The sequence below is a fragment of the Linepithema humile genome, chromosome 4, assembly GCF_040581485.1.
Source record: "Linepithema humile isolate Giens D197 chromosome 4, Lhum_UNIL_v1.0, whole genome shotgun sequence".
In the NCBI taxonomy this organism is placed as follows: Eukaryota; Metazoa; Arthropoda; class Insecta; order Hymenoptera; family Formicidae; genus Linepithema; species Linepithema humile.
Window position 1 is genome coordinate 6400222 of NC_090131.1, and position 24088 is coordinate 6424309.

Genomic DNA, 24088 nt, shown 5'->3' on the forward strand with positions numbered 1-24088 from the left:
TATAATCGTTTTTAAATACTTTTTAAATCTTTTCTACAAATAATAATTCTTTATATATTTTAAAATATATTTATTATTACAATATATATATATTATTATTTGAGTTTTCTTTTATACTATGCGATTTTACTTTTTAATGATATTGTGACACGAGAATTCTCTTCAATTCATCCTGCTGTATTAATTGATGCCTATTATCTTCATCATCGCACAGAATACATGACAGTAAAGTAAGATATAGAAGCATTGGCTAACTGTAACATACATACTTTCATCTTCACGCTCTCAAATGTAAGTATTATGTCTAACAAGTATTATGCTATATCAAATATTCTGTACCGTAGCAAAACAATGCAAGGATGCTATAAACAATCCACCGACATTTAATCCGAAAGGTTTGTTGCCTCTTTGTAATATCAACAGTATTAGCTTTTGTACACTAAGAGGAGTCATATACCATCGAACATTATATCTGTATGAAATAATAATAATGAGTCTCAATAATTTAGCAAAATTAAGAATATTTATGAGTAATGATTATAGTGTATGTAAGTTGTTCTAGGTACAACATAAATTTTTACTTTTTTAATTACAATTTGTAAAACATATATAATTGTACAACGTAAAAGTATATCTTACGCAGTGTGAAATATGTGATTATTGTGATCTATAATTTCTTGTCCAATATAGTTCGATAAAAACATATATAAAATAGCTATAAGTACAATTACAAAAGCCATAAAAAATTCTTCAATATCATAGTTTACTGTTATGATCTGAAAAATCTACAAGTTTCAATATTAAAATTAATTATTAAAATTAATTATTAAAATCTATAATAAAATTTACATAAATTAAAATTTATAATAAGTGATACACAACGTCGTAACTATAATTAACATATGTATTAAAGCACAAAAATATATTTAAAATATAAAAAAAACTGTATTTACAATATATCATATAAAATATGTTAATAAAAAAATCACGTTTTTCTTAAAAAATGTAATACGACTTGTTTAAATATGTATTCAAACGAAAAATAAGACTCGAAACACTTACCCGAAAAATATTGAGACTCAAAGTAATCACTCCAAATACTATTAAAAACATAAATGATATCTCAAATTGTTCTATTAAATATTTAGAAAACCTTTAACAAGAAAATGTTTTATTGCACATATTATATGTTATTATTTTAAGAATATTACAGATGAATACCAACATCATCGCTTTGCGATGAATATCAATGGCACGAATTATTCCCTTATAAACCACATTCTCGTTGGGCAGAATAATGATATCTTGTAGTGTATGAATTTGTACTACATGTTCGATACGATAACTACAAAATTTACAAAATATGTTAAGCAATTCTAGTTGAGCATCGTAATTTTCGTGAATTAATATTGCGTACTCAATTAGATATCAGTAAATAAGACATTTGTAAAATTAAACAGTAAATTAAATTTTTATATATTTTTGTTATATTACCTATTTAAAATATTTTATATTCTTGAAACAATATACCCCGTATTATATAATTAACATTTTAGTGTTAATTTTATGCTTAGTCATTGTATTTATTGACTTGTGCCTAAGCAGTTATTGATTTTTCGACATATTTGTTTAAAAAAAAGCAATTTTAAATTGATATCAAACAATTAATAGTTGAAAATAATTTAAAGAGTCAAAAATTTAATGTACACTGTGTAAATAAGCTATTTAAAAATTCTAAATATATTCGACTCATTGTTTTTACAAAATTTACAAAAATTATTTTAAAATTGTATCAATTAAAAAACAAAATTGTTTTATATTAAAAGTTTTAGATTTATATTATTTTACCTAGCAATTTTAAACATTCCGCAGGCATGTTGTAGATATGCTATGAGCATTATCCCTGTTGATAACATAGCAATTATTCCAATGCCAAGTACTGCGATTGTGTGCAGTAAGAATAAATAGAAATATTTTTCTTGATCAACAAAATATTCAGTCATAATGTACAAACGATATGGTCGAGACTGGTTTATTGGTAAATTTATGTGAAATAAGATCGGCCACAAGTGTACGAACACAATAATTAACACACCAGAGAGGAAAAACGCTAAATAATATAAATATGTATAATATTAATAACTTAACAACATTTGTTTTTGAAGTATCTAAATTCAAGCGTTAATATAATGCTTTATACATAATCAAAATATTTCCATTTTTGCAAATATTTCTGTAATTAACTTATTAATTTTTAAATATAAAACAGAATTATAGGGAATAGTTTTTTTACTTGTAAGTAATACTGTATAACGTTTTGCATTATTTCCGTAGGCTTCTATAATGGCAATTTCGTTATTGCTTTTTATATCATCATAAATACATTGAAGTTGTTTCATTAAGTATTTTACCTATTGTTTTAATAAATTTTTATATGCCTAGTAAAGTAATAAAAAATATTGTTTGGATTTGTATATATATACCTATATACTTTTAATTACGCTGCCAATGTTTATTCGAATTGAATATAATTATTCAACTTACCGTTCCGCTATTAACGCGAAATGAATTATATTTTATCGCAAAGCAAATACAAGGACATGCAGAAGAGAAAACTTTCGTAACGAAATCCACAGAATATTTTGAAGTCACAAATGTTGTAAACTGTAATAATCAATTTTTTAAGTAATAATGAAGAACTCTTTTTGTGTGTGTTCTTTATCAGTATATTATAAGTCACATTATTAACTATTTTTTCACATATAACATTAAAAAAATTATTCATAGTTACAACTTAATTTTTATTTTGTGATAAATTGTATTATTTATATATAAGTAATTATGTTTATAATATTGACACATATCAGACTTTTTAATAATATATTTACATTATATTTATATTATATTAGAAAGATAGATACAAAAATGTTAGAATATAGAAAAAGATTAGATATTACATAAAACTATATAAAATTCCGGCATACTTGAAATATAATACCGGTGATTATAATACTAAAAAAACAGATTGAGTGAAGTTGAGCAAATTTCGATTTTTGAAAAGGCCATAAACCAACTATTAGTAAAAGAAACCGAATGGTATTAAAATATTTATCTTTTACACTGATCATCTCTGTCGGTTCGTACTGTAAAATACGTACGTAAAATACGTTTGATGAAGTCGGCAAACACTCGCTCATCCCCCACCTTCTCGTCTGTTGATTAATATTTTCTCCCTCTCTTCTAGCATAAAATAAATAAAATTACAGACCAAAAAGGTCTATAATTCAGTCTAACAGCAAAATAATACTGTAAAAATACCCTTCTGAGATCGCGACAATTTAAATATTATTTTGCTGAGACGCGGTTGCCCATTAATTGATCGATATAACACCTGCAGCAATTTGACAGATGTGCTTTTCTCACAAATTAGCACTCACAAAAGAATTTCTAGGGTGCGAATGCGAGTGCGAAATCGTCGCTTTTCAGTGATGCGGCGTATTTTATTGCAACATATACGTATATTCCTTAAGTCACATTTAATCCAAACTAATGCTAACACTATTTTTAACCTTAAAGAATAAATTATATTTTTATGATTTTTATAAAATATAACTAAATAAAAAATAATGCTATAAAAATAAGTAAATTCTAAAAAAAGTTTTAGAATATTTATTATATACTTTTTTTCATAAAGGCAGTGAAACAAATGCAATTCTTAATATGTTTGACATGTGAAGATGTTAAGTAGTAAAAAATGTGTATTGTAAAACAATAGTGTGCAAAAATATGTGCATGTACATATATTTGTACAATTGACTTTTTTATGTATGGGTGTATCAATGGATAAACGCAACAAAAGTTCTCTATACATTAACTATATTTACAGAATAATAAATGTATTAAAATATATAAAAGAAATTTTTAAATATATGTATCATTATAAATATATTTTTTAAATATTTTCAATAAATAATATGTTATTATTTTTTATATTACATTATCAAATATTTTAATCAACTCTTTTTTTTCTTAAACTTTGCAATTTTTAAATGATATTATTACATAACAATTATGTTTAATGTATCTTTTTGTAGTACTAGTTGATATACAGGGTGATTCAAAATAACCGTATGTCCTTAAAGGGACATATTCCTGAGCGTATTCTGAGACAACTTTTCCTTTGGCACAAGTTTGTGCGGAGCTTAATTTTTAAATTATAAAAGAAAATAGTTAGCGTATCGTGAGTTGAGTACAAGAAACAAGCAGGGGCGCCGCAACTCACCGCTACACACGGGTGTTTACGTGAGGCGCCTGCTACAATCAGCTGACACTCACGATACACAATTACTCGAAAAACACTGTTTCTTTTTTCGAGTAATTTTCACGCATCAAGTGATTAGTAGTGATCATTAAATAAATTCCTCGTTTTATCGATGAAGTGAGTGAACAAAGTATGTGAATGTGTTGTGTTTTAAAACGTGAAACGTGAACCATAAGAAAGTGGAAAAACTTTTACTCGATATGGATCTGTCTCATCGCGGGAGAAAGAGAGAGAGAGAAAGAGAGAAAGCGAGATGCGTATACGTATTTGTGTATCGTGAGTGTCAGCTGATTGTAGCAGGCGCCTCACGTAAACACTCGCGTGTAACAGTGAGTTGCGACGCCCCTGCTTGTTTCTTGTACTCGACTCACGATACGCTAACTATTTTCTTTTATAACTTGAAAATTAAGCTCTGCACAAACTTTTGCCAAAGGAAAAGTTGTCTCAGAATACGCTCAGGAATATTCCCCTTTAAGGACATACGGTTATTTTGAATCATCCTGTATATATATTATCCTCATTATTGCATTGAATATAAGACGGTAAAGTAAGATACAGATGCATTGGCTAACTGTAACATACATACTTTTATTTGAACGCTCTCAAGCATAGGTATTACGTCTAAAAAGCATTATACTACATAAAATTTTCTATACCGTAGCAAAACACTGTAACGATGCTACAAACAATCCACCGATATTTAGCCCAAAAAGTTTGTTGCCTCTTTGCAACATCAGCAGTATTAGCTTTTGTATACGTGTAGAAGTTATGTACCATTGGATATTATATCTGTCATATAATAATAATAAGTTTCTCAATAATTATACGTCCCAGACAGCACACATGTCCAAAATACATCCAAAAGATATCCAGAGGATGTCTTGTCATCCCAAAAACGTCTTCGGGATACCCTCTGGACGTCTTTTGGATATGTTGTGTTGTCTGGGGTATACTGATTTACGTATTATATGAATCTTTATTATTATAGATTTTTAAAACGTTAGGAGTGTGCAACGTAAATATATATCTTACATAGTGGCAAATATGTTGTTATTATGATCTATAATTTCTTGCCCAATAAAATTGGCTAAAAACATGTACAAGCCATTGATACTTGTAATTACAACAAGCATAAAAAGTTTCTTGATATTATATGTAGAATTTATGATCTGAAAAATCTGATATATACAAATTGTATTGAGATTAAACTTTCTTTTAAACTTAATTTACATAAATTAAAATTTATAATACAATATGATATACAATATCATAACTATAACTTAATTCAAATCATAAAAAAATATTTGCAAATATAAAGACTTGAAAGAATATTATTAATTTTCAGTTTTGCTTTTAACTATACTAAACTATTTTTGGCAGGTCTTTTTGATAAAAATATGTTGTAACATATTTAATAACAAGAAACACAGTTATAATATAATGTCATATAAAATATGTTAATAAAAAGCATATTTTTGTTTTTAAAAAGCATACAATTTGTTTAGATATCTATTTACTTTTATATGAAAACTATTAAATATCATACTACTAAATAAAACATAGAACTTACTTGCAAAATATTGAAGCTCAAACCAATCACTCCGAATATTATTAATAACATGAATGATATCTCAAATTGAGTTATCAAATATTTAGAGAACCTTTAGTAACAAGAAAATGTTTTATTGTGTGTATATATTATATATTATTATTTTAGAAGCATTATGGATAAATACCGACATCATAGCTTTGCGATGCATATCTATGGCATGAACTATCTGCTTGTGAACCATTTTTTCATTGAGCAGAATGATATCTTGTAGTGTATGAATTTGTATTGCATGTTCGATACGATAACTGCGAATTTACAAAATATGCTAATTCTAATTGAACAATCGTAATTTTCGTGAGATAATACTGCATAATCAGTTAAATAACGACAAAATTGAAACATTTGTAAAACTTGTAAACAACAAATTTGTAATAATTAATTTGTAAACAACAAATTAATTTTCTACATATTTTTGTTGTTATATTGACCGTTTAAAATGTTTTGTATTATTTCTCTTGAATATTTAAAGAGAAATAATCAATGAGTATAAAATACTGTATTATACAATTTATATTATTTTGCCAATCTCTTGCTTAGTTAATATACATGAGTCATTTAAAAAGTTTTCGGAATAAAATAAAAAAACATACGTTATATTATATATTATATTATATATTATATATTATATTATATAACATACATCTATGTATACCTTTTTAAAATTATTTTTATTTTTCGATATAATTTCTCTTAACATCAATGCATTTGGACTAATGTTGCAAAGCCATTATAGTAATACAAAACTTAATTTGTCTTAGCGACTTTAAAAATCTTTGATCAATTTTTTATAACTTACATTGATGACATTTATACTTTATTCCGAGAAATTTTTAATGGATCTATGTACTTTATTTACTTTTGCTTAAAGATTTAATTATTTTTCTAAATATTTTGGAAAAAAGAAATTTTTTAAATTGATATAAATTGAAATAATTTATAATTAAACATAATTTTGTAGCTTTTCTATTGATGTAATCAATTAATTAAAATATTTATATAATTAGCATACTGTTTTTGGAAGATAAAACAATAACGTAATAGCATTTTTGTAATTATATTAAACAAAATTATAGTTATTTTTCATTAAAACTTAAAAATTTATTATTTTACCTAGCAATTTTAAATATTCCACAGGCATGCTGTAAAAATACAAGAAGCATTGCTCCTGTTGCTAACAAAGTAACTATGCCTACGCAGAGTCCTGCAGTTGAATTAAGAAGATAAAAATATCTTTTCTTATCCATAACATATTCAGTCATAGTGTACAAACGACGTGGTTGAGACTGATTCACCAATAAAGGAATATGATAGAAGTCTGGCCAGAATTGAGTAACAATAATAATAGGTATGTTGATACAAGCAAACACTAAATAATATTACAAATTAATATTTTATAATACATAGCACTTATGTTCCTAGTAACACTTGTTTAAATTTAAGAGTTAACACGTATAATTCAAAATACTTCTATTTATATTGTATTAATAAATATTGTATTAATAAATATTGTATTAATAAATATTGTATTAATAAGTTTATTAATTTTTAAATACAAAACGAGTTTAAGGGATATTTTACTTGTAAGTGTAATTGTATAACGTTTTGCGATATTTCCGTATGTTTCTATAATGGCGATTTTGTTACTGTTTTTTATATTATTATAGATACATTGAAGTTGTTCCATTAAGTATTTTACCTATTAATTTAACAAATTTTTATTCATCTAAGAAAAGTGTTAAAAAGATTATCTAGATTTATATATACATACATTTACATATACATACTTTTGATTATCCTGTCAATATTTATTAGAATGAATATAATTGATATTCAACTTACCGTTCCGCTATTAATGCAAAATGAATTATATTTTATCAGTAAGTTAAAATAAACACATGTGAAAGAGAGAACCTTTATAAAAAGGTTCGCAGAAAATTTTGTAGTAATAAATGTTGTAAGCTGTAATAATTATTTTTTTAAAATAATAATAAAGAACTTTTTTATTTTTTATAAGTGTACTATAAATATCAGATTATCAACTATTTGTACATGTAATATTAAAAAAAGTTGTTCATAATTGTGACTACAAAATCAAATTTAAATTGGTGTTTTTGTCAGAAAGTTGTAATGCAAACTTGATTAAAAATTTGCAAACTAATAACGAATTTATAAAACATTCTATATAATGTGCATAAAAATATACATTCAAAATATTGACATACCTCAAATATAATACTGGTAGATAAAATAATAATAATGCAAATTAAGCGAAGTCGAGCAAGTTTCGATGTTTGATAAGACCACAAACCAACTGTCAATAAAAGAGTTCGATTAAAACTGAAATATCTATTCTCAACACTGAAACGCGTCATCTTCGTGCTGACATTGAAACGCGTCTGACACGGAGAAAGTCAAGAAAAATTTTTTCATCCCCACTTTCTAGTCTTTCATTAAATATTCTCTCTCTCCCTTTTAACATAAAAGTGTAAATTCTCCCTTCTAGCGTTTATTTAAAATTTATTGTTTCGTACTGTAGGTTAATTTTCGCAATTCACCTCAGTTACAACGCAACACATCATAAAATACTGTTGTGAGATCGAGACACACACAATTCAACACTATTTTGTTGAAACGCGAATTAAGCGATCGATATAAAACCGAAAGAAACAGGTGTCCTATTCTCACGGAAATAGTACGCAGGAGAAGAGTAGTCACGCTAGTGACTATAGCCGCGCTGCTTCTCCAGTGACCCATATTATTTTACTCCAATATGTATTTTCACAAACTACTTCAGATCTTTGGTGCAAAAATTTTTTCAACAATATAAAATTATACAAAACATATTATATCTATTATTAAAAATATAATTTTGCTTTATAGAAAAACTTTTTAAATATTTGTCTCATACTCTGTTAAAAAACAATAAAAATTGAAACATTTTTTGGAATATAAAACTTTCTAATTTAAAAAATTGGACATGATTAAAAAATATAAGTGCTTATAATAATGAATATAAAAATGGTTCTTTTTAAACAATGATAATTACATATGTAAATATTAATATTAAGTGTTAAGTTAAAATTTTAATAATATTAAAGTTCTATTAAGTAGTATTAATTATAAACTAAAAATAATAATATTAATTAAAAAAAACAAAATTATATTTGTTAAGCTTAACTTATTTTTATAATATAATTTGTAAATCTAAATTAATTGAAAATACGAATATAGATAAGTTTTATAGTAAGCTCACCTTACATTTTGATGTACTTTTTCTTTTATTTCAAATAGTAAATGCTGTTATTGAAATTTTTATATTAATACTAAAGTTTTGCATTTTTAATATAAATAAATTTTTTTATTTGTTTGAATATAAGACTTACTAAATTTCTTCTTATTAAATTCATGTCACCGTGATAGTCTGATGATTTTGTTCTTATTCTATAGAGTACATAATGGTAAAGTAAGATATAGATGCATTGGTCAACTGCAATATATATTTTGTTTTTAGTATGACGCTTTGAATTGTCATGCGTAATGCACTCTAGTATACATATAAGATATTCTGTACCGTAGCAAAATATTGTAAGGATGCTAGGAACAATCCACCGATGTACAAACCAAATACTTTGTTTTTTCGTTGCAATAGAAACAATATTAATTTTTGTGTATGTAAAGAAGTTATGTACCATTGGATATCATATCTACAAGTCATAATATTCATGAATGTAAAAATATAGAAAAAAATAAGAATATATCTCAGTAATTCTTATATTTGTATATTTATTGTGTGCAATATATTAATTTCTACTTTTGTTACTATTTTTTCTAAAATGATATAAAATTGCATAATGTAAAGATTTTTCTTACACAGTGATGAATATGTTATTGTTATGATCTATAATTTTTTGTCCAGTAAAATTGGTTAAAAACATGTATAAAATGATACAAGATGTAAATAGAAAAAGTATACAAAATTCCTCGATATTATGATCGACTCTTACAATCTGAAAAATCTAATGTACGACTTTTAGTGTCAGATGAGCACACCAGCAACGTTTTAACGAAGTAATAATATTTCAAGCATTTTTTATTAAAACATTTTGAATATGTCAATGTTATGTACATACATATGAATGTTGTATAGTCATCATACACATTTTTAGGTTAATTGATATTAGTGACAATATTTGACATTTTAATATCTCAAATTATGCAAAGTTACGTCATTAATTTTTTAGTAAGAGAGCTGTTTCAAAACGTATGACATTTCCAATATTTTTTATTTATTATTTTGCTAAAAGTGGTTTCTATTTTAACAAATTCGTGTTCGATTATACAATAAATATAATAATATATACAATATAAAATATACAATATTATATACAATACTTTGACAAATTTAGTACGTGTAAGATAAATGTCCGAAAGGCTGGACAATTAAGAATTAATCATTATTAAATATATAAATTTTTTTCAATCAAGATAATATTTTTTTCATCTTTCTAAATACATAATAAAAATTAAAGTTTGAGAGAGCTTTAACTGCCTACATTCTCATTTGCCAACAGCTTCGTTTGCCCACAACATTTTGTCGACAGCTTCAATTGCTGACATTTCCGATTGCCTACAGAGCGATTGCCTACAAGCATTATTGCGCACATTTAAAAACTAAAAATATAAACGTACGTTTACACACAAGACATTATTGCACACATACAGATTGTACACATGACATCGCCCCTACGGGGCGAAGCCTCTCCCCCGCGTAAAACAAATAACAAATCCTACTCAGGTTATACCTAACAAGGTAAACCTAACAAGGTTAACCAAGGTTCACAAACAAAGTTGTAAACCCATGTTGAACCTCGTTTTGCATGGAAAAAATATGCGCAATAATGTCATGTATGCAATGTGTATATGCGCAATAATGTCATGCCCTCCCAAATATTGATATGTCCCAGTTTCTGACCATTATATTTATAAATATTTAAAAAATTCGTTTTTTTTTTTCATATATAGTAGGACATTTAGACTTGTCTAGCTATTGAGACATTTATCTTACTACATTTTCTCTTACAAAAGCTTATATATTACAATTTTGTTCAAGAAAAATTTAGAAAGAATAAAACCTGTCAAAATTGATAACAATTAAAATTTGAAAGGGGAAAAAGGTTTAAGATTATGTTTCTTATACGTAAGAAACTTCTTCCGCTCTCGCGGAAGAGAATCTTGCTGTTTACCCACCCGAAGTTTTGTTATTATCTTTTTCATCAATAAATTGCAAACTAACTGCCAAAGCAAAAGATTCAGAATGTATCGATAGCAAATAATTAAAAAATCAATATATAGAAAGAAAAAAAAGTTTTAAATTCCTACCTACTCGAAGACTCTATTTAATAGAAAATCCAACATAATAGAAAAACCTACCTACCTAATAAAAAATTTTAGACTTAAGAGATTTTATACAAATAATCGTAAACCAATAAGGTTTAATGAGAATAGACATAAAAAAAGACAAATCGAGCTAACTCACCGATTGATGCGCTGCAGCGGAGTTGTCGTTCTGTTGATCTGCATAGTTGATCTGTAAAATACGAGAATAAATATTAAGAGCTGCGTTAAAAATAATTAATATTTATGAACTTACAATTGCATACATTTAACTTTCAATTCGTTTTCTAAGCAAATATGTAATAAAAGATTTATTGGGAAAAAGTTTATATATTTGAAAACTTAATAAATATGTAAAAAGTTTCTAATAATGACGAATATTAATTAATGTAAATATTTTATTAAATATTTCAAGTCGTTTAATAAATTTGACGTGCAAGATTTTCAAGAAATAAATAAATTATAACTCACCGTAAAGTTGCTCCGCCGGCTCCTGATGCTCCTCCTGAGCCTCCTCCTCCTCTCAGTGGTCTTCAAACACATTCACACACATTCGCGACGCGAATACGAAAAATCGCACGGCACATGAAACGGCACTCTCGCTGAGAGTTTTATACTATTGTAAAATTACGGCGGAACGATATTACAATGATCACACGATATTTTAGGCGACACTCCCGATATTTTGTCATGTTAGGACAAACTTGAATATCGTTGGCACGTAATACGCGCTCGAAACTCTGCCATGTACGCAATAAGTAATGAAACAGGGGAGGAAGGTGGAAAACTGTGAAAAGTAATAAAGATTGTAGTAGAAAGGATAACGCGCCGATACGCGAATGAGCTTCGGTGCTCAAGTGCCGTCGTGCGAATGACAATAGACCAGAAGCAAGGACAATGTCGCGCCGCAAAATCTATTATGATTTGGAAAGAGTAGGGGAAAAAAATGTGCGCGCCGATAACGCGCGCAAGAGAGAAAGCGTGAGAGTGAAGAAAAGGGGATGTAGATCGCGCTTTATTTACGCGAAAATTTTAGATTTAAATCATGAATTTACCACGGCGCATAACGCGAGATAAAACGTATATATTCTACCGTAACGCGTCCGCACATCACTGTAGCTATATAAACATTTTCAACAGTCTCCTTGATATTGTACACACGCATTCCGAGTACGCGAGAGAGACGCCGATTGTTTTGACTCGCGAAGGCCGTGAAATAAAAACACGTAGGTATACAACTGTGTTTTGACCGATGAACTAAACTATGAGACTACATTTAAAAACAACATACGCGCCAAAATCGCAAATACTGCGTCAACTTTACGCGTAATGACAAAGCAGATTGATTTCTACCCGTCCACACTTGCCGAGATCGTATCGATTTAAACGCACGACGCATCCACGGTTAATCGCAATACACAGTAATAATACGTTTTAGCAATCGTCCGTCACTTTAATCGACACTCCGGATAAAAATTCGGCACTTGTTACGGTATCGGAATCTGTACAACTCGAATTCCAGATTCGCGCTACATACGAACCGATACAGCGTAGCTACGGTCTACGAAATATCGCTAATCGCGATGACCCGCAGTCAAAATAATAAGTTCCAACACTCGCCCGTTATTTTAACCGACACTCCCGACAAAAATTCACACTTAATACGCACTTTAACGAGTAAAATATACACGTAGTTTCTCTACGCTCAAAACCGACGCCACCACAAAAATATGGAGTATTACGCGCTGAACAGTGATAGCATAGTATCAAGATCAAAATCGATAAATGCGACACTATGTGCGCCACCTTTCGACAGTCATGACGATTTGCAATAATTTAAAAAGAATCCAGTGCCCTAATTGGACGTGGCGTAATAAAAATTATTACCGAGGGGTGGCGCAGATACACTCTGTTCAGTGAGAGAAGACCAATTGGGGCACTGGATTTTTTTTAAATTATTGCAAATTGTCATGACTGTCGAAAGGTGGCGCACATAGTGTCGCATTTATCGATTTTGATCTTGGTACTATGCTATCACTGTTCAGCGCGTAATACTCCATATTTTTGTGGTGGCGTCGGTTTGAAGCGTAGAGAAACTATGTGCATATTTTACTCGATAAAGTGCGTATTAAGTGTGAATTTTTGTCGGGAGTGTCAATTAAAGTAACGGGCGAGCGTTGGAACTTATTATTTTGACTGCGGGTCATCGCGATTAGCGGTATTTCGTAGACCGTAGCTACGCTGTATCGGTTCGTATGTAGCGCGAATCTGGAATTCGAGTTGTTCAGATTCCGATACCGTAACAAGTGCCGAATTTTTATCCGGAGTGTCGATTAAAGTGACGGACGATTGCTAAAACGTATTATTACCGTGGATATATTGCGATTAACAGTGGATGTGTCGTGCGTTTAAATCGATACGATCTCGGCAAGTGTGGACGGGTAGAAATCAATCTGCTTTGTCATTACGCGTAAAGTTGACGCAGTATTTGCGATTTTGGCGCGTATGTTGTTTTTAAATGTAGTCTCATAGTTTAGTTCATCGGTCAAAACACAGTTGTATACCTACGTGTTTTTATTTCACGGCCTCCGCGAGTCAAAACAATCGGCGTCTCTCTCGCGTACTCGGAATGCGTGTGTACAATATCAAGGAGACTGTTGAAAATGTTTATATAGCTACAGTGATGTGCGGACGCGTTATGGTAGAATATACGTTTTATCTCGCGTTATGCGCCGTGGTAAATTCATGATTTAAATCTAAAATTTTCGCGTAAATAAAGCGCGATCTACATCCCCTTTTCTTCACTCTCACGCTTTCTCTCTTGCGCGCGTTATCGGCGCGCACATTCTTTTCCCCTACTCTTTCCAAATCATAATAGATTTTGCGGCGCGACATTGTCCTTGCTTCTGGTCTATTGTCATTCGCACGACGGCACTTGAGCACCGAAGCTCATTCGCGTATCGGCGCGTTATCCTTTCTACTACAATCTTTATTACTTTTCACAGTTTTCCACCTTCCTCCCCTGTTTCATTACTTATTGCGTACATGGCAGAGTTTCGAGCGCGTATTACGTGCCAGCGATATTCAAGTTTGTCCTAACATGACAAAATATCGGGAGTGTCGCCTAAAATATCGTGTGATCATTGGAATATCGTTCCGCTGTAATTTTACAATAGTATAAAACTCGCGGCGGGAGTGCCGTTTCATGTGCCGTGTGATTTTTCGTATTCGCGTCGCGAATGTGTGTGAATGTGTTTGAAGACCATTGAGAGGAGGAGGAGGCTCAGGAGGAGCATCAGGAGCCAGCGGAGCAACTTTACGGTGAGTAATAATTTATTTATTTATTGAAAATGTTGCACGTCAAATTTATTAAACGACTTGAAATATTCAGTAAAATATTTACATTAATTAATATTCGTCATTATTAGAAACTTTTTACATATTTATTAAGTTTTCAAATATATAAACTTTTTCCCAATAAATCTTTTATTACATATTTGCTTAGAAAACGAATTGAAAGTTAAATGTATGCAATTGTAAGTTCATAAATATTAATTATTTTTAACGCAGCTCTTAATATTTATTCTCGTATTTTACAGATCAACTATGCAGATCAACAGAACGACAACTCCGCTGCAGCGCATCAATCGGTGAGTTAGCTCGATTTGTTTTTTTTTATGTCTATTCTCATTAAACCTTATTGGTTTACGGTTATTTGTATAAACTCTTAAGTCTAAAATTTTTTATTAGGTAGGTAGGTTTTTCTATTATGTTGGATTTTCTATTAGATAGAGTTTTCGAGTAGGTAGGATTTTCTATTAGATAGAGTCTTCGGGCAGGTAGGATTTTAAAACTTTTTTTTTCTTCTATATATTGATTTTTTAATTCTTTGCTATCGATACATTCTGAAACTTTTGCTTTGGCAGCTAGTTTGCAATTTATTGATGACAAAGGAAATAACGAAACTTCGGGTGGATAAATAGCAAGATTCTCTTCCGCGAGAGCGGAAGAAGTTTCTTACGTATAAGAAACATAATCTTAAACCTTTTTCCCCTTTCAAATTTTAATTGTTATCAATTTTGACAGGTTTTATTCTTTCTAAATTTTTCTTGAACAAAATTGTAATATATAAGCTTTTGTAAGAGAAAATGTAGTAAGATAAATGTCTCAATAGCTAGACAAGTCTAAATGTTCTACTATATATGAAAAAAAAGAACGAATTTTTTAAATATTTATAAATATAATGGTCAGAAACTGGGACATATCAATATTTCATATTTTCTGCAAATATTTCATTTTAATAATTATTATTTATTAATTATAATTTTAGTTTTGCTCTTGTTAGATAAACTTTAATTTTTTTATGTATTCAGAAAGATGAAAAAAATATTATCTTGATTGAAAAAAAATTAAATATTTAATAATGATTAATTCTTAATTGTCCAGCCTTTCGGACATTTATCTTACACGTACTAAATTTGTCAAAGTATTGAATAATATATTGTATTGTATGATATATTGTTTATTTTATATGTCATATTGTAATATTTGTTGTATAATCGAACATGAATCCATTTCATTAAATTGATCCACATAACAAGGTGTCATCGATATTTGTTGAACGAAAAAAATCAAGAAAATAAGATTGATATGAAATCCATTCCAAAAAATTAATTCCATTAAAATTAAAACCACTTTTAGTAAGATAATGAATAAAAGATATTGGAAATGTCATATGTTTTCGAACAATTCTCTTGGTGAAAAAAGTTAATGACATAACTCTATAGATATTACAACGTCGAATATTATCACTAATATTAATTAACCTACAGAAGAACACCATATGCACATTGACATATTCAAAATGTTTGAACAAAAAATGCTTGAAAAATTATTACCTCATAAAATAAGTCTTTATTTGAATTTATTTAGAATTGCTGTTAACATGTGCTGTTAAATGTGACATTATTAAAATTGGTTAATTAAAATTATTGATAACAATTAAATATTTACAAATGTATTAACACAAAAGAAATTTATAATAGTATGTAAGATAGCACATATTGATAAAAAATATTTTTTAAGAAATAATACCATGACTCAAATATGTATTTATAAGAAAGAAACAAAACTTACCCGATACATATTGAGACTCAAACTTAGCACTCCGAATCCTATTAACAACATGAATGATTTTTCAAAACTGGTTATTATATATTTAGAGCACCTTTAACAATATGAAGTTGTTTTATTTTGTATATTATGTACGTGTATATTATGGTGTAGATACCAACATCATAGCTTTACGATGCATATCTATAGCATCAATTAAACGCTCATAAATCATATTTTCGTACGGCAAAATCACATTTTGTGTATAATGTGTATTAATCTCCATTGCGTGTTGTATTCGGTAACTGTAAATATAATAACAAATTTTCGGAATTGTACCAATTAAAAAATCGAGTTATTTATTTATTATGAAAATTTATAGATTTGTTACTTTACTTAGCAATGCTAAACATTCCACAAGCATGTAGCAGATGTACCATAAGCATTGTTCCTGTCGCTAATATAGTAAGTAATCCTATGCAGTAAGCTACATTCATATGTAGAAACAGTAAATAAAAATATTTTTCCTCATCGATAAAATACTCAGTTCTAATATACAAGCGATGAGCTTGAGACTGGTTTATTAATAAAATCATGTGACAAAAGTCTTGCCAAAACGGAGCGATTATAATAGTACAGATAACGCAAACTACGAAAACTAAATAGTATATGAATAGATAATTTAACATTCGTATTATATTTATATTTCTATAACGCTTCATATATAATTTAAAATATTTTTTTTATAAAGATTTGAAATATAAAATAAAATCTCCAAAAAAATAAGTATCTTACTTGTAAGCATAGCTGTACACCGTTTTGCGTGGCTTCCATATTTTTCTATAATAGCGATTTCGTTGTCATCTTTTATGTCATTATATATACATTGAGTTTGTTCCATTAACCATCTCATCTGTTATTTTAATAAATACTACATACTATTTATTTCAAAACGTAAAGTACAGAAAAATATTGTTTGTATTTTTTGATATATTTGTACACTTTTATCAATTTTTATATGTATTAAAATAAATATAACATCAATATTTAACTTACTGCTCCGGCATTAACGTAAAAGGAATTATACATTATAATTAAACATATTTGGAAACATGCAACACAAAGGACCTTTATTATGAGATCCGTAGTACAGTTTGAAGTCACAAATGTTGTGAACTGTAAATGGATAACTTTATTTTTTTAAATAATAAAAAAAATTTTTTATTTTTTGTATGCGTATTGTAAGCAGTGCACTGTTTTTATATATATTAGATTATTATTTATTTTATTTTATGTACATAACATTAATAAAAAAAAAATATTTATAATTATGACATAACTCTTATTTCATGATAAATACATTATATTATAATTAAAAGTAAATATGGATAATATAAAAACAACAAATTGTTTTAAATACAAAAGGTATTGATTAGACAAATAACAAGGTGTCATCGATATATTTTGAACGAAAAAAATCAAGAAAATTTATTATTTAATTATCATTTGTGTATATAATTTATTTTTTTTGTATTTAACCTGTAAGTTATAAGTTTAATTAAATTTATAAAGTTATAAAAAGTTTTATTTCAAAACAAATACAAGAAATATAAAATTTTAATAGATATTTTTGTTAAGAAAATATCAACGTAAAATTGATTTAAAATTTTTAAACGTAAATTAGCTCAATAGAGAATATTCTGTATAATTTATAACATAACAAACAGTTCAAATAGTAATATACCTGAAATATAACACTAGTAATTAGAATACTAAAGAAGAAGATTAAGTGAAGTCGAGCAAGTTTCGATTTTTTATAAGGCCACAAACCGATTGTTAATAAAAGAGCCCGATTGAGACTAAAATATCTATCCTCGACACTGACCATCTTTCTACTCGTACCACACGCGTATGACGGGAGTAAGGATGACAAGAGGCTGCTCATCCCCACTTTTTTGGTTAGATTATTAAATATTCTCTATGCTCTGTTTTATAGAATAATATTTTTTATTCCGCAATTTCAGTTAAGTTCTGTAAATTGGCCGTAGCACAACACAACACGGTACAAAATGTTATTATGTTATCAGAATATTCAATTGAGCACTATTCTGTTCGAACGCAGCCACCGATTAAGCGATCGATACAACACCAAAAGAAATTACCAGATGTTCTATTCTCACGAAAATAATATACACAAGGTGTTTCGAAGTAAAAGTCACGCAACCGTAGTCGTTATTTTTTTTTCTACAGTAACTCACATACATAAGCTACATAAAAATATGTCTCTTTACAAGTTACGTTTAGATCTTCAGAGTAAAAAGTATTTGAACATTATAAAAATTTCGGCTACAGAAATGTGTGTCATCTGTATTATTATTAAAAATGTAATTTTGTTTTATATATTTTCTTTCTTTTTCGATGTTTACATACTTTGCTAAAAGAAATTTTTTTAATTTAAAAAACATGAAATTTTTAATTCTAAACATTTGCAATAAAATATCGGAACGTGCATGAAATAATTAATTTAAAGACAAATTTTTAACATTAATAACTAAATAAAGATTATTAATTGTTGGATTTAAAAAATTTTAGTAATACTAAAGTTCCGTTAATTAATATTAATTAAACAGAAGAGAATAAATGAATTGCTAAAAAATGAAACAAAATTATAAGTGTTTATTCTAATTTACGATTACAGATAAGTTATTCTTACCTTATATTTTAATAAACTTTTTGTTACATCCTAGACAATACAGATGCTGGTCATAGGAATTTTGATACTTAATCTTTATATTTTGAATATATAAAATGTTTTTTATATTTATTTAAATATACAGTTTATTATTTTATTAAATTTCTGCCATTGTAATAATTAATAAGTTGTCTCGTCATTATTGCATAGAACACATAACCGTAAAGTAAGATACGGATGTATTCGTGAGCTGTAATATTTTTTTTTTTACTTTAATGCTTTAGATCAGTGCTCGGAATTAGTTAAACATTTCAGCCGATTTCCGCGGTATATGCCTCCTTTCCTTTCCTTACCACGCGCGCCGCAGCCGCTAGGGCCAGCGCCACCGAGCGTTAGGAGCGGCACTATCTGATTATGAGTAGGTCCTTCTCCCTATTTATTTAAATTTTAAAAAATTTATTAAAATTTATTAAAAATAAATTTTAATTTTTAAATTTATTAAGTGGAAATATTTCAATAGATTTCTACATTACCCATGAGATACTAATGCTGACGCGGTTTTTTAAAAGTGGTTTCTATCTACATTATTGCATCAATTGTTTATTTTCATAAAAGGCCAAAAAAATCTAATTAAGAAAATCTCTTTTATATATGTTTTTTAAATTAAGAATTTGTTATTTTTATCTTTAGTGGAATAGGTCTATTGGAGAAATCACTTTTAAAAAAACGCGTCAGCATTAGTACCTCATGGGTGACGTGGAAATCTATTAAAATATTTCCACTTAATAAATTTAAAAATAAAAAATTTATCTTTAATAAATTTTAATAAATTTTTTTAAATTTTAATAAATAGAGAGAAAAACCCACTCATAATCAGATAGCGCCGCTCCTAACGCTCGGCGGCGCTGGCCCAAGCGGCTGCGGCGCGCGCGGTAAGGAGAGGAAAGAAGGTGTATACCGCGGAAATCGGCTGAAATGTTCAACTAATTCCGAGCACTGCTTTAGATTGTTACGTTTAAAATGCACTATAATATATGAAATATTTTGTACCGTGGCAAAACTTTGTAAAGATGCTAGGAATAATCCACCAATATATAGACCAAAAACCTTGTTCCTTCGTTGCAACAAAAACAGTATTAACTTTTGTACTTGCAGAGAAGCTCTGTACCAACAGACGTTATATCTGCACTTAATAAAGATGTAATAAGTTTCAATAATTCATGAAAAAGAAGAATATTAATTTGTAATTAATTTTCATAGCATACGTAATTTATTTTATGTACTACATCAATACTATTTTTTATTATTAGACTTTATAAAACGATATAATTGCATAATGTAAAAATATTTCTTACGCAGCTGCAAATATGCGATTATTATGATCTATAATTTCTTGTCCAATAAAATTAGATAAGAACATGTATAAAACACAAATAGTTGTAACCACAATAAGCATTAAAAATTCTTCAATATTATATCCGAATGTCACAGCCTGAAAAATCTAATGCACAAATTTTAGTGTTTAGATTAATTTTTAAAATCTGATTGAAACAAACTAGTATTTATAATAAAATTTAATATATATGTATATTTATAACAATTTTCTAACACATTTCATAACTTAATCTATTAATTCGTAAAAATCTTTTTTCAATATAATAAATTTTTTTTATCCCAGTTATAACCGTTGTAGGTTAGGATTAAAGTTATCACTGTAGTTAGAATTAAAAGTTAATATAAGCTTGTCATTTGCGATATTACAACTATTATACTGACTATTATAAAACTATTATACTGACTATTATAAAAAATAGAGCTATGATTTATATAAAGAAAAATTGGTTTGTAAAAATGATTAATCGAAGCTATTTGTAACAATTAAACCATCACAGACATCTATTAACATAAAAAAATTGTAATACGACTTAAGATAAAACATATTAATAAATAATATTATTTTCAAAAATGTCAGAGAGAATTCACATTTAAACAAGTAGGTACTTATAGATAGGAAACAGAACTTACCCGAAAAATATTAAGGCTTAAAGCAATCACTCCAAATGCTATTAAAAACATGAATGATACCTCAAATTTGTTTATTAAGTATTTAGAAAACCTTTAACAACAAAAAAACGATGTTATTGCGCATATTATTTACGTACTGTGGTGTAGATACCAACATCATAGCTTTACGATGAATGTCAATGGCACCGATCATACGTTTATAAACCAAATTTTCGCTCGGCAGAATTATACCTTGTATGTGTAGCGTATGAATTTCCATTGCGTTCTCGATACGATAACTGTAAACAATTTGCAAAATAAGCATTAATTTTAAAGTGAATTATATTCATAATTTTACTATGTAATACTACAGTAGATTAATATTTGTTATTAGTAAAATTGAGACTTTTTATAAGACTGAACAATGGTTAGATAAAGTAATTGTTTACAAATTTTTATTATATTAATTAAGATATTTTTTTGTATTGTTGTTTTTGCTTAAATCATCAGTATAAAGTACTACATCATGCAATTAATATTTTGTTTAGTTGTGCATTTAGAATTATTAATTTTTTGATATATTAAAAATTCTAACATCATTGACATTTTGTCGTAAGATAAATTGCAGATTTTTGAAATTATACCAACTATAAAATCGAGTTATTTATTATTAAAATTTGTAGATTTATTATTTTACTTAGCAATTCTAAGCATTCCACAGGCATGTTGTAGATATGCTATAAGCATTGTCCCTGTTGCTAACAATGCAACCACTCCTATGCAAAATGCTACAGTCGTATGTAGTAACAATAAATAGAAATATCTTTCTTGATCGACAAAGTATTCAGTCGTAATATGCAACCGATGTGATTGAGATTGATTTACTGATAAAATGATGTGAAATATGTTTCGCCAAAACGGGACGATCATAACAGCAGGCATGCTGACACCGACAAATACTAAACAATGTTATATAAATAGATAAGTCTTATCATTAATAATATACTTATATTTTTTAAGTATTTCAGCGCTAATATAAAGTTATATAAATAATTTAAAAAAAATTTTTAAATCTAAAATACAATGAAGTAAATCAATAGAAATATCTTACTTGTAAGCACTATCGTATAATATCTTGCATTGTTTCCATATCTCTCAATAATAGCAATTTCAGCATCATCTTTTACATTATCATAGATACATTGAAGTTGTTCCATTGAATATTTTATCTGTTATTTGAATAAATTTTACATACTATTTTAGTAAAGTATGTGTGAAAATGTAGAAGCCTTAGTAAAATATAAAATATTTTGGATTTTTTGGTACATTTTTGTGTTATTTGCTTTTATCATTTTATTAATATGTATTTAAATGAATACAATTGATGTTCAACTTACTGTATTAGCATTAAGACTAAACGAATTATATTTTATTGCTAAACCCATGTGAAAAATTGCGACAGAGAGAATTTTTATAACAAAATTTGCAGTGCATTTTGAAGTCACAAACGTTGCAAGCTGTAAGTAATTAAATATTTTTTTAAAGTAATAATAAAAAACTTTTTTGTTCTTTGTTGTGTGACAAGTTGTAAACACTATATTATTTATTTTATGTTATATACGATAATAATAAATAAATTATTCATAATTATGACATAACTTTTTTGTCGCGATAAATATACCGTATTATAGTTATTAGTTAGTTACGTTTACAATATTAAAATATGTTTTTAATATATTTACTATACATATACCTTCTGTATATGCATATACAATACAATATATATTATTTTGAAAAATAGGTATAGTATGTATACATATATAATATTGATGAATTATTGTAGATAATTATATTTATTTATATTAATATATTTTAATTAAAAATAAATATGATTTATGTGAAAGAGAAAAGCTGTTACAAATATTTAAAAAACGTTAATTACAAAGTGTGACCGTATTATAACTACATCTATGACGAATTATTACTCAATTTTTCTTTCGAGAAAAAATTGAGAATAATTATTATTTAATTATCACAAATTACTTTTCTAAGGCTCAAAAAACAGATTCGAGCAATTTAAACAGAAGAGAAAATTTAAGAATAAATATAACGACTAGATTTCAAAAAAAAAATTTTTTTAGACAGGAAGAAATAAAAACAGATATTAAAGGTCTGAATTGTTTGACATTTGATCTCGAGATCCGAACTGTTCAAATTGTTCGCATATCCGAAATTTCCGAATGTTAGGTTTTAACAAATATTTTTGTATTTATTTTGTAAATTATAAGGTGAGAAAGTTATAAAGTAAGAAAGTTTTATTTTTCAAAGCAAATACAAAATGCAATGTTAATGAATGTTAAGAAAATACTAATGTAAAATTAGCTTAAAATTTACGGACATAAATTAACTGTCAATATAAAATCCTATATATCATATATTATAATGGACAACTAAAATATTAACATACCTGAAATATAATACTGCTTGTCAGAATACTAAAAAGGCAGGTGAACTGAAATTGAGCAAGCTTCGATTTTTGATAAGGCCACAAACCAACTATCAATAAAAGAGTCCGATTGAATCTGAAATATCTATCTTCGACAGTGATCATCACTCTGTTTGCATTGAAACACGTTTGCTACAGATGAAATCAACAAATTCACTCATCCCCACTTTTTAGACAGTTGTTAAATATTCTCTCTCCCTCTTTTAGCATAAAAACATAATTATTTTACCTTCTATAAAATTTAGCATTTCGTAAATTGAGATAACTTCTGTAATTCAGCCTAACTGCAAGATACAACTGCGAGGTAAACAAAATATTACTGTGTGCTTGCAACATTCGCAATTTAACACTATTTTGTTAGACATGAATGCTCATTAAATAATCGATGTAACACCAAAAGAAATTTAACAGATGTGTTTTCTCACGAGTGGAGGTTCTAGGGGTGAA

At 27.6% G+C, this 24088-nt stretch overlaps 3 protein-coding genes across 6 annotated transcripts; all 3 read right to left on the reverse strand.

Moving 5' to 3' along the window:
* Positions 1-109: 109 nt before the first annotated feature.
* On the reverse strand, positions 110-2658 carry LOC105677616 (putative odorant receptor 92a). Of its 2 annotated transcripts, none has more exons than XM_067353564.1 (8): positions 2545-2658; positions 2294-2411; positions 1849-2110; positions 1226-1345; positions 1063-1153; positions 640-785; positions 340-472; positions 110-254 (listed from the first exon to the last, which is right to left on the reverse strand). In XM_067353564.1, the coding sequence occupies exons 2-8, from the start codon at positions 2397-2399 to the stop codon at positions 204-206; spliced, it is 909 nt and encodes a 302-aa protein (XP_067209665.1). In that variant the 5' UTR covers positions 2400-2411; positions 2545-2658; the 3' UTR covers positions 110-203. The 2 variants fall into 2 exon arrangements, with proteins under 2 accessions (XP_067209665.1, XP_012231776.2); XM_012376353.2 differs by having other exon boundaries at positions 2294-2438; positions 2545-2645.
* A 5497-nt stretch (positions 2659-8155) lies between these two features.
* On the reverse strand, positions 8156-18794 carry LOC136999429 (odorant receptor 22c-like). 2 transcript variants are annotated; one of them, XM_067353503.1, is made up of 11 exons: positions 18184-18794; positions 17496-17615; positions 17235-17352; positions 16836-16926; positions 16622-16744; positions 16464-16554; positions 9804-9949; positions 9505-9637; positions 9317-9420; positions 9187-9230; positions 8156-8244 (listed from the first exon to the last, which is right to left on the reverse strand). In XM_067353503.1, the coding sequence occupies exons 1-9, from the start codon at positions 18382-18384 to the stop codon at positions 9370-9372; spliced, it is 1074 nt and encodes a 357-aa protein (XP_067209604.1). In that variant the 5' UTR covers positions 18385-18794; the 3' UTR covers positions 8156-8244; positions 9187-9230; positions 9317-9369. The 2 variants fall into 2 exon arrangements, with proteins under 2 accessions (XP_067209604.1, XP_067209603.1); XM_067353502.1 differs by having other exon boundaries at positions 16836-17097.
* Positions 18781-23997, reverse strand: LOC136999436 (odorant receptor 63a-like). 2 transcript variants are annotated; one of them, XR_010889809.1, is made up of 11 exons: positions 23871-23997; positions 23603-23773; positions 22533-22652; positions 22247-22364; positions 21833-22094; positions 21312-21434; positions 21157-21247; positions 20487-20632; positions 20182-20314; positions 19153-19381; positions 18781-18873 (listed from the first exon to the last, which is right to left on the reverse strand). XR_010889809.1 is itself a non-coding variant. In XM_067353542.1 (10 exons), the coding sequence occupies exons 2-10, from the start codon at positions 23744-23746 to the stop codon at positions 19331-19333; spliced, it is 1188 nt and encodes a 395-aa protein (XP_067209643.1). In that variant the 5' UTR covers positions 23747-23773; positions 23871-23997; the 3' UTR covers positions 18941-19330. The 2 variants fall into 2 exon arrangements, 1 of the variants encoding a protein (XP_067209643.1); XM_067353542.1 differs by lacking the exon at positions 18781-18873 and having other exon boundaries at positions 18941-19381.
* Between the last annotated feature and the right edge of the window lie 91 nt (positions 23998-24088).

What these genes read in the sequence shown, in the direction of transcription:
- LOC105677616 (XM_067353564.1), bottom strand. Translation starts at nt 2,399, where the DNA reads ATGAAACAACTTCAATGTATTTATGATGATATAAAAAGCAATAACGAA. An exon ending in ATTCATCGCAAAGCGATGAT is followed by an intron (nt 1,154 to 1,225) that starts GTTGGTATTCAT and finishes TTCTTGTTAAAG; the next exon opens with GTTTTCTAAATATTTAATAG. An exon ending in TGAGTCTCAATATTTTTCGG is followed by an intron (nt 786 to 1,062) that starts GTAAGTGTTTCG and finishes TGAAACTTGTAG; the next exon opens with ATTTTTCAGATCATAACAGT.
- LOC136999429 (XM_067353502.1), bottom strand. Translation starts at nt 18,384, where the DNA reads ATGAGCAGCCTCTTGTCATCCTTACTCCCGTCATACGCGTGTGGTACG. An exon ending in AATAACATATTCATCACTGT is followed by an intron (nt 9,638 to 9,803) that starts GTAAGAAAAATC and finishes TATGACTTGTAG; the next exon opens with ATATGATATCCAATGGTACA. An exon ending in CCTTACAATATTTTGCTACG is followed by an intron (nt 9,421 to 9,504) that starts GTACAGAATATC and finishes TATATATTGCAG; the next exon opens with TTGACCAATGCATCTATATC.
- LOC136999436 (XM_067353542.1), bottom strand. Translation starts at nt 23,746, where the DNA reads ATGATCACTGTCGAAGATAGATATTTCAGATTCAATCGGACTCTTTTA. An exon ending in GGAATGCTTAGAATTGCTAA is followed by an intron (nt 21,435 to 21,832) that starts GTAAAATAATAA and finishes AATTGTTTACAG; the next exon opens with TTATCGTATCGAGAACGCAA. An exon ending in CTTTACAAAGTTTTGCCACG is followed by an intron (nt 19,382 to 20,181) that starts GTACAAAATATT and finishes AAAATATTACAG; the next exon opens with CTCACGAATACATCCGTATC.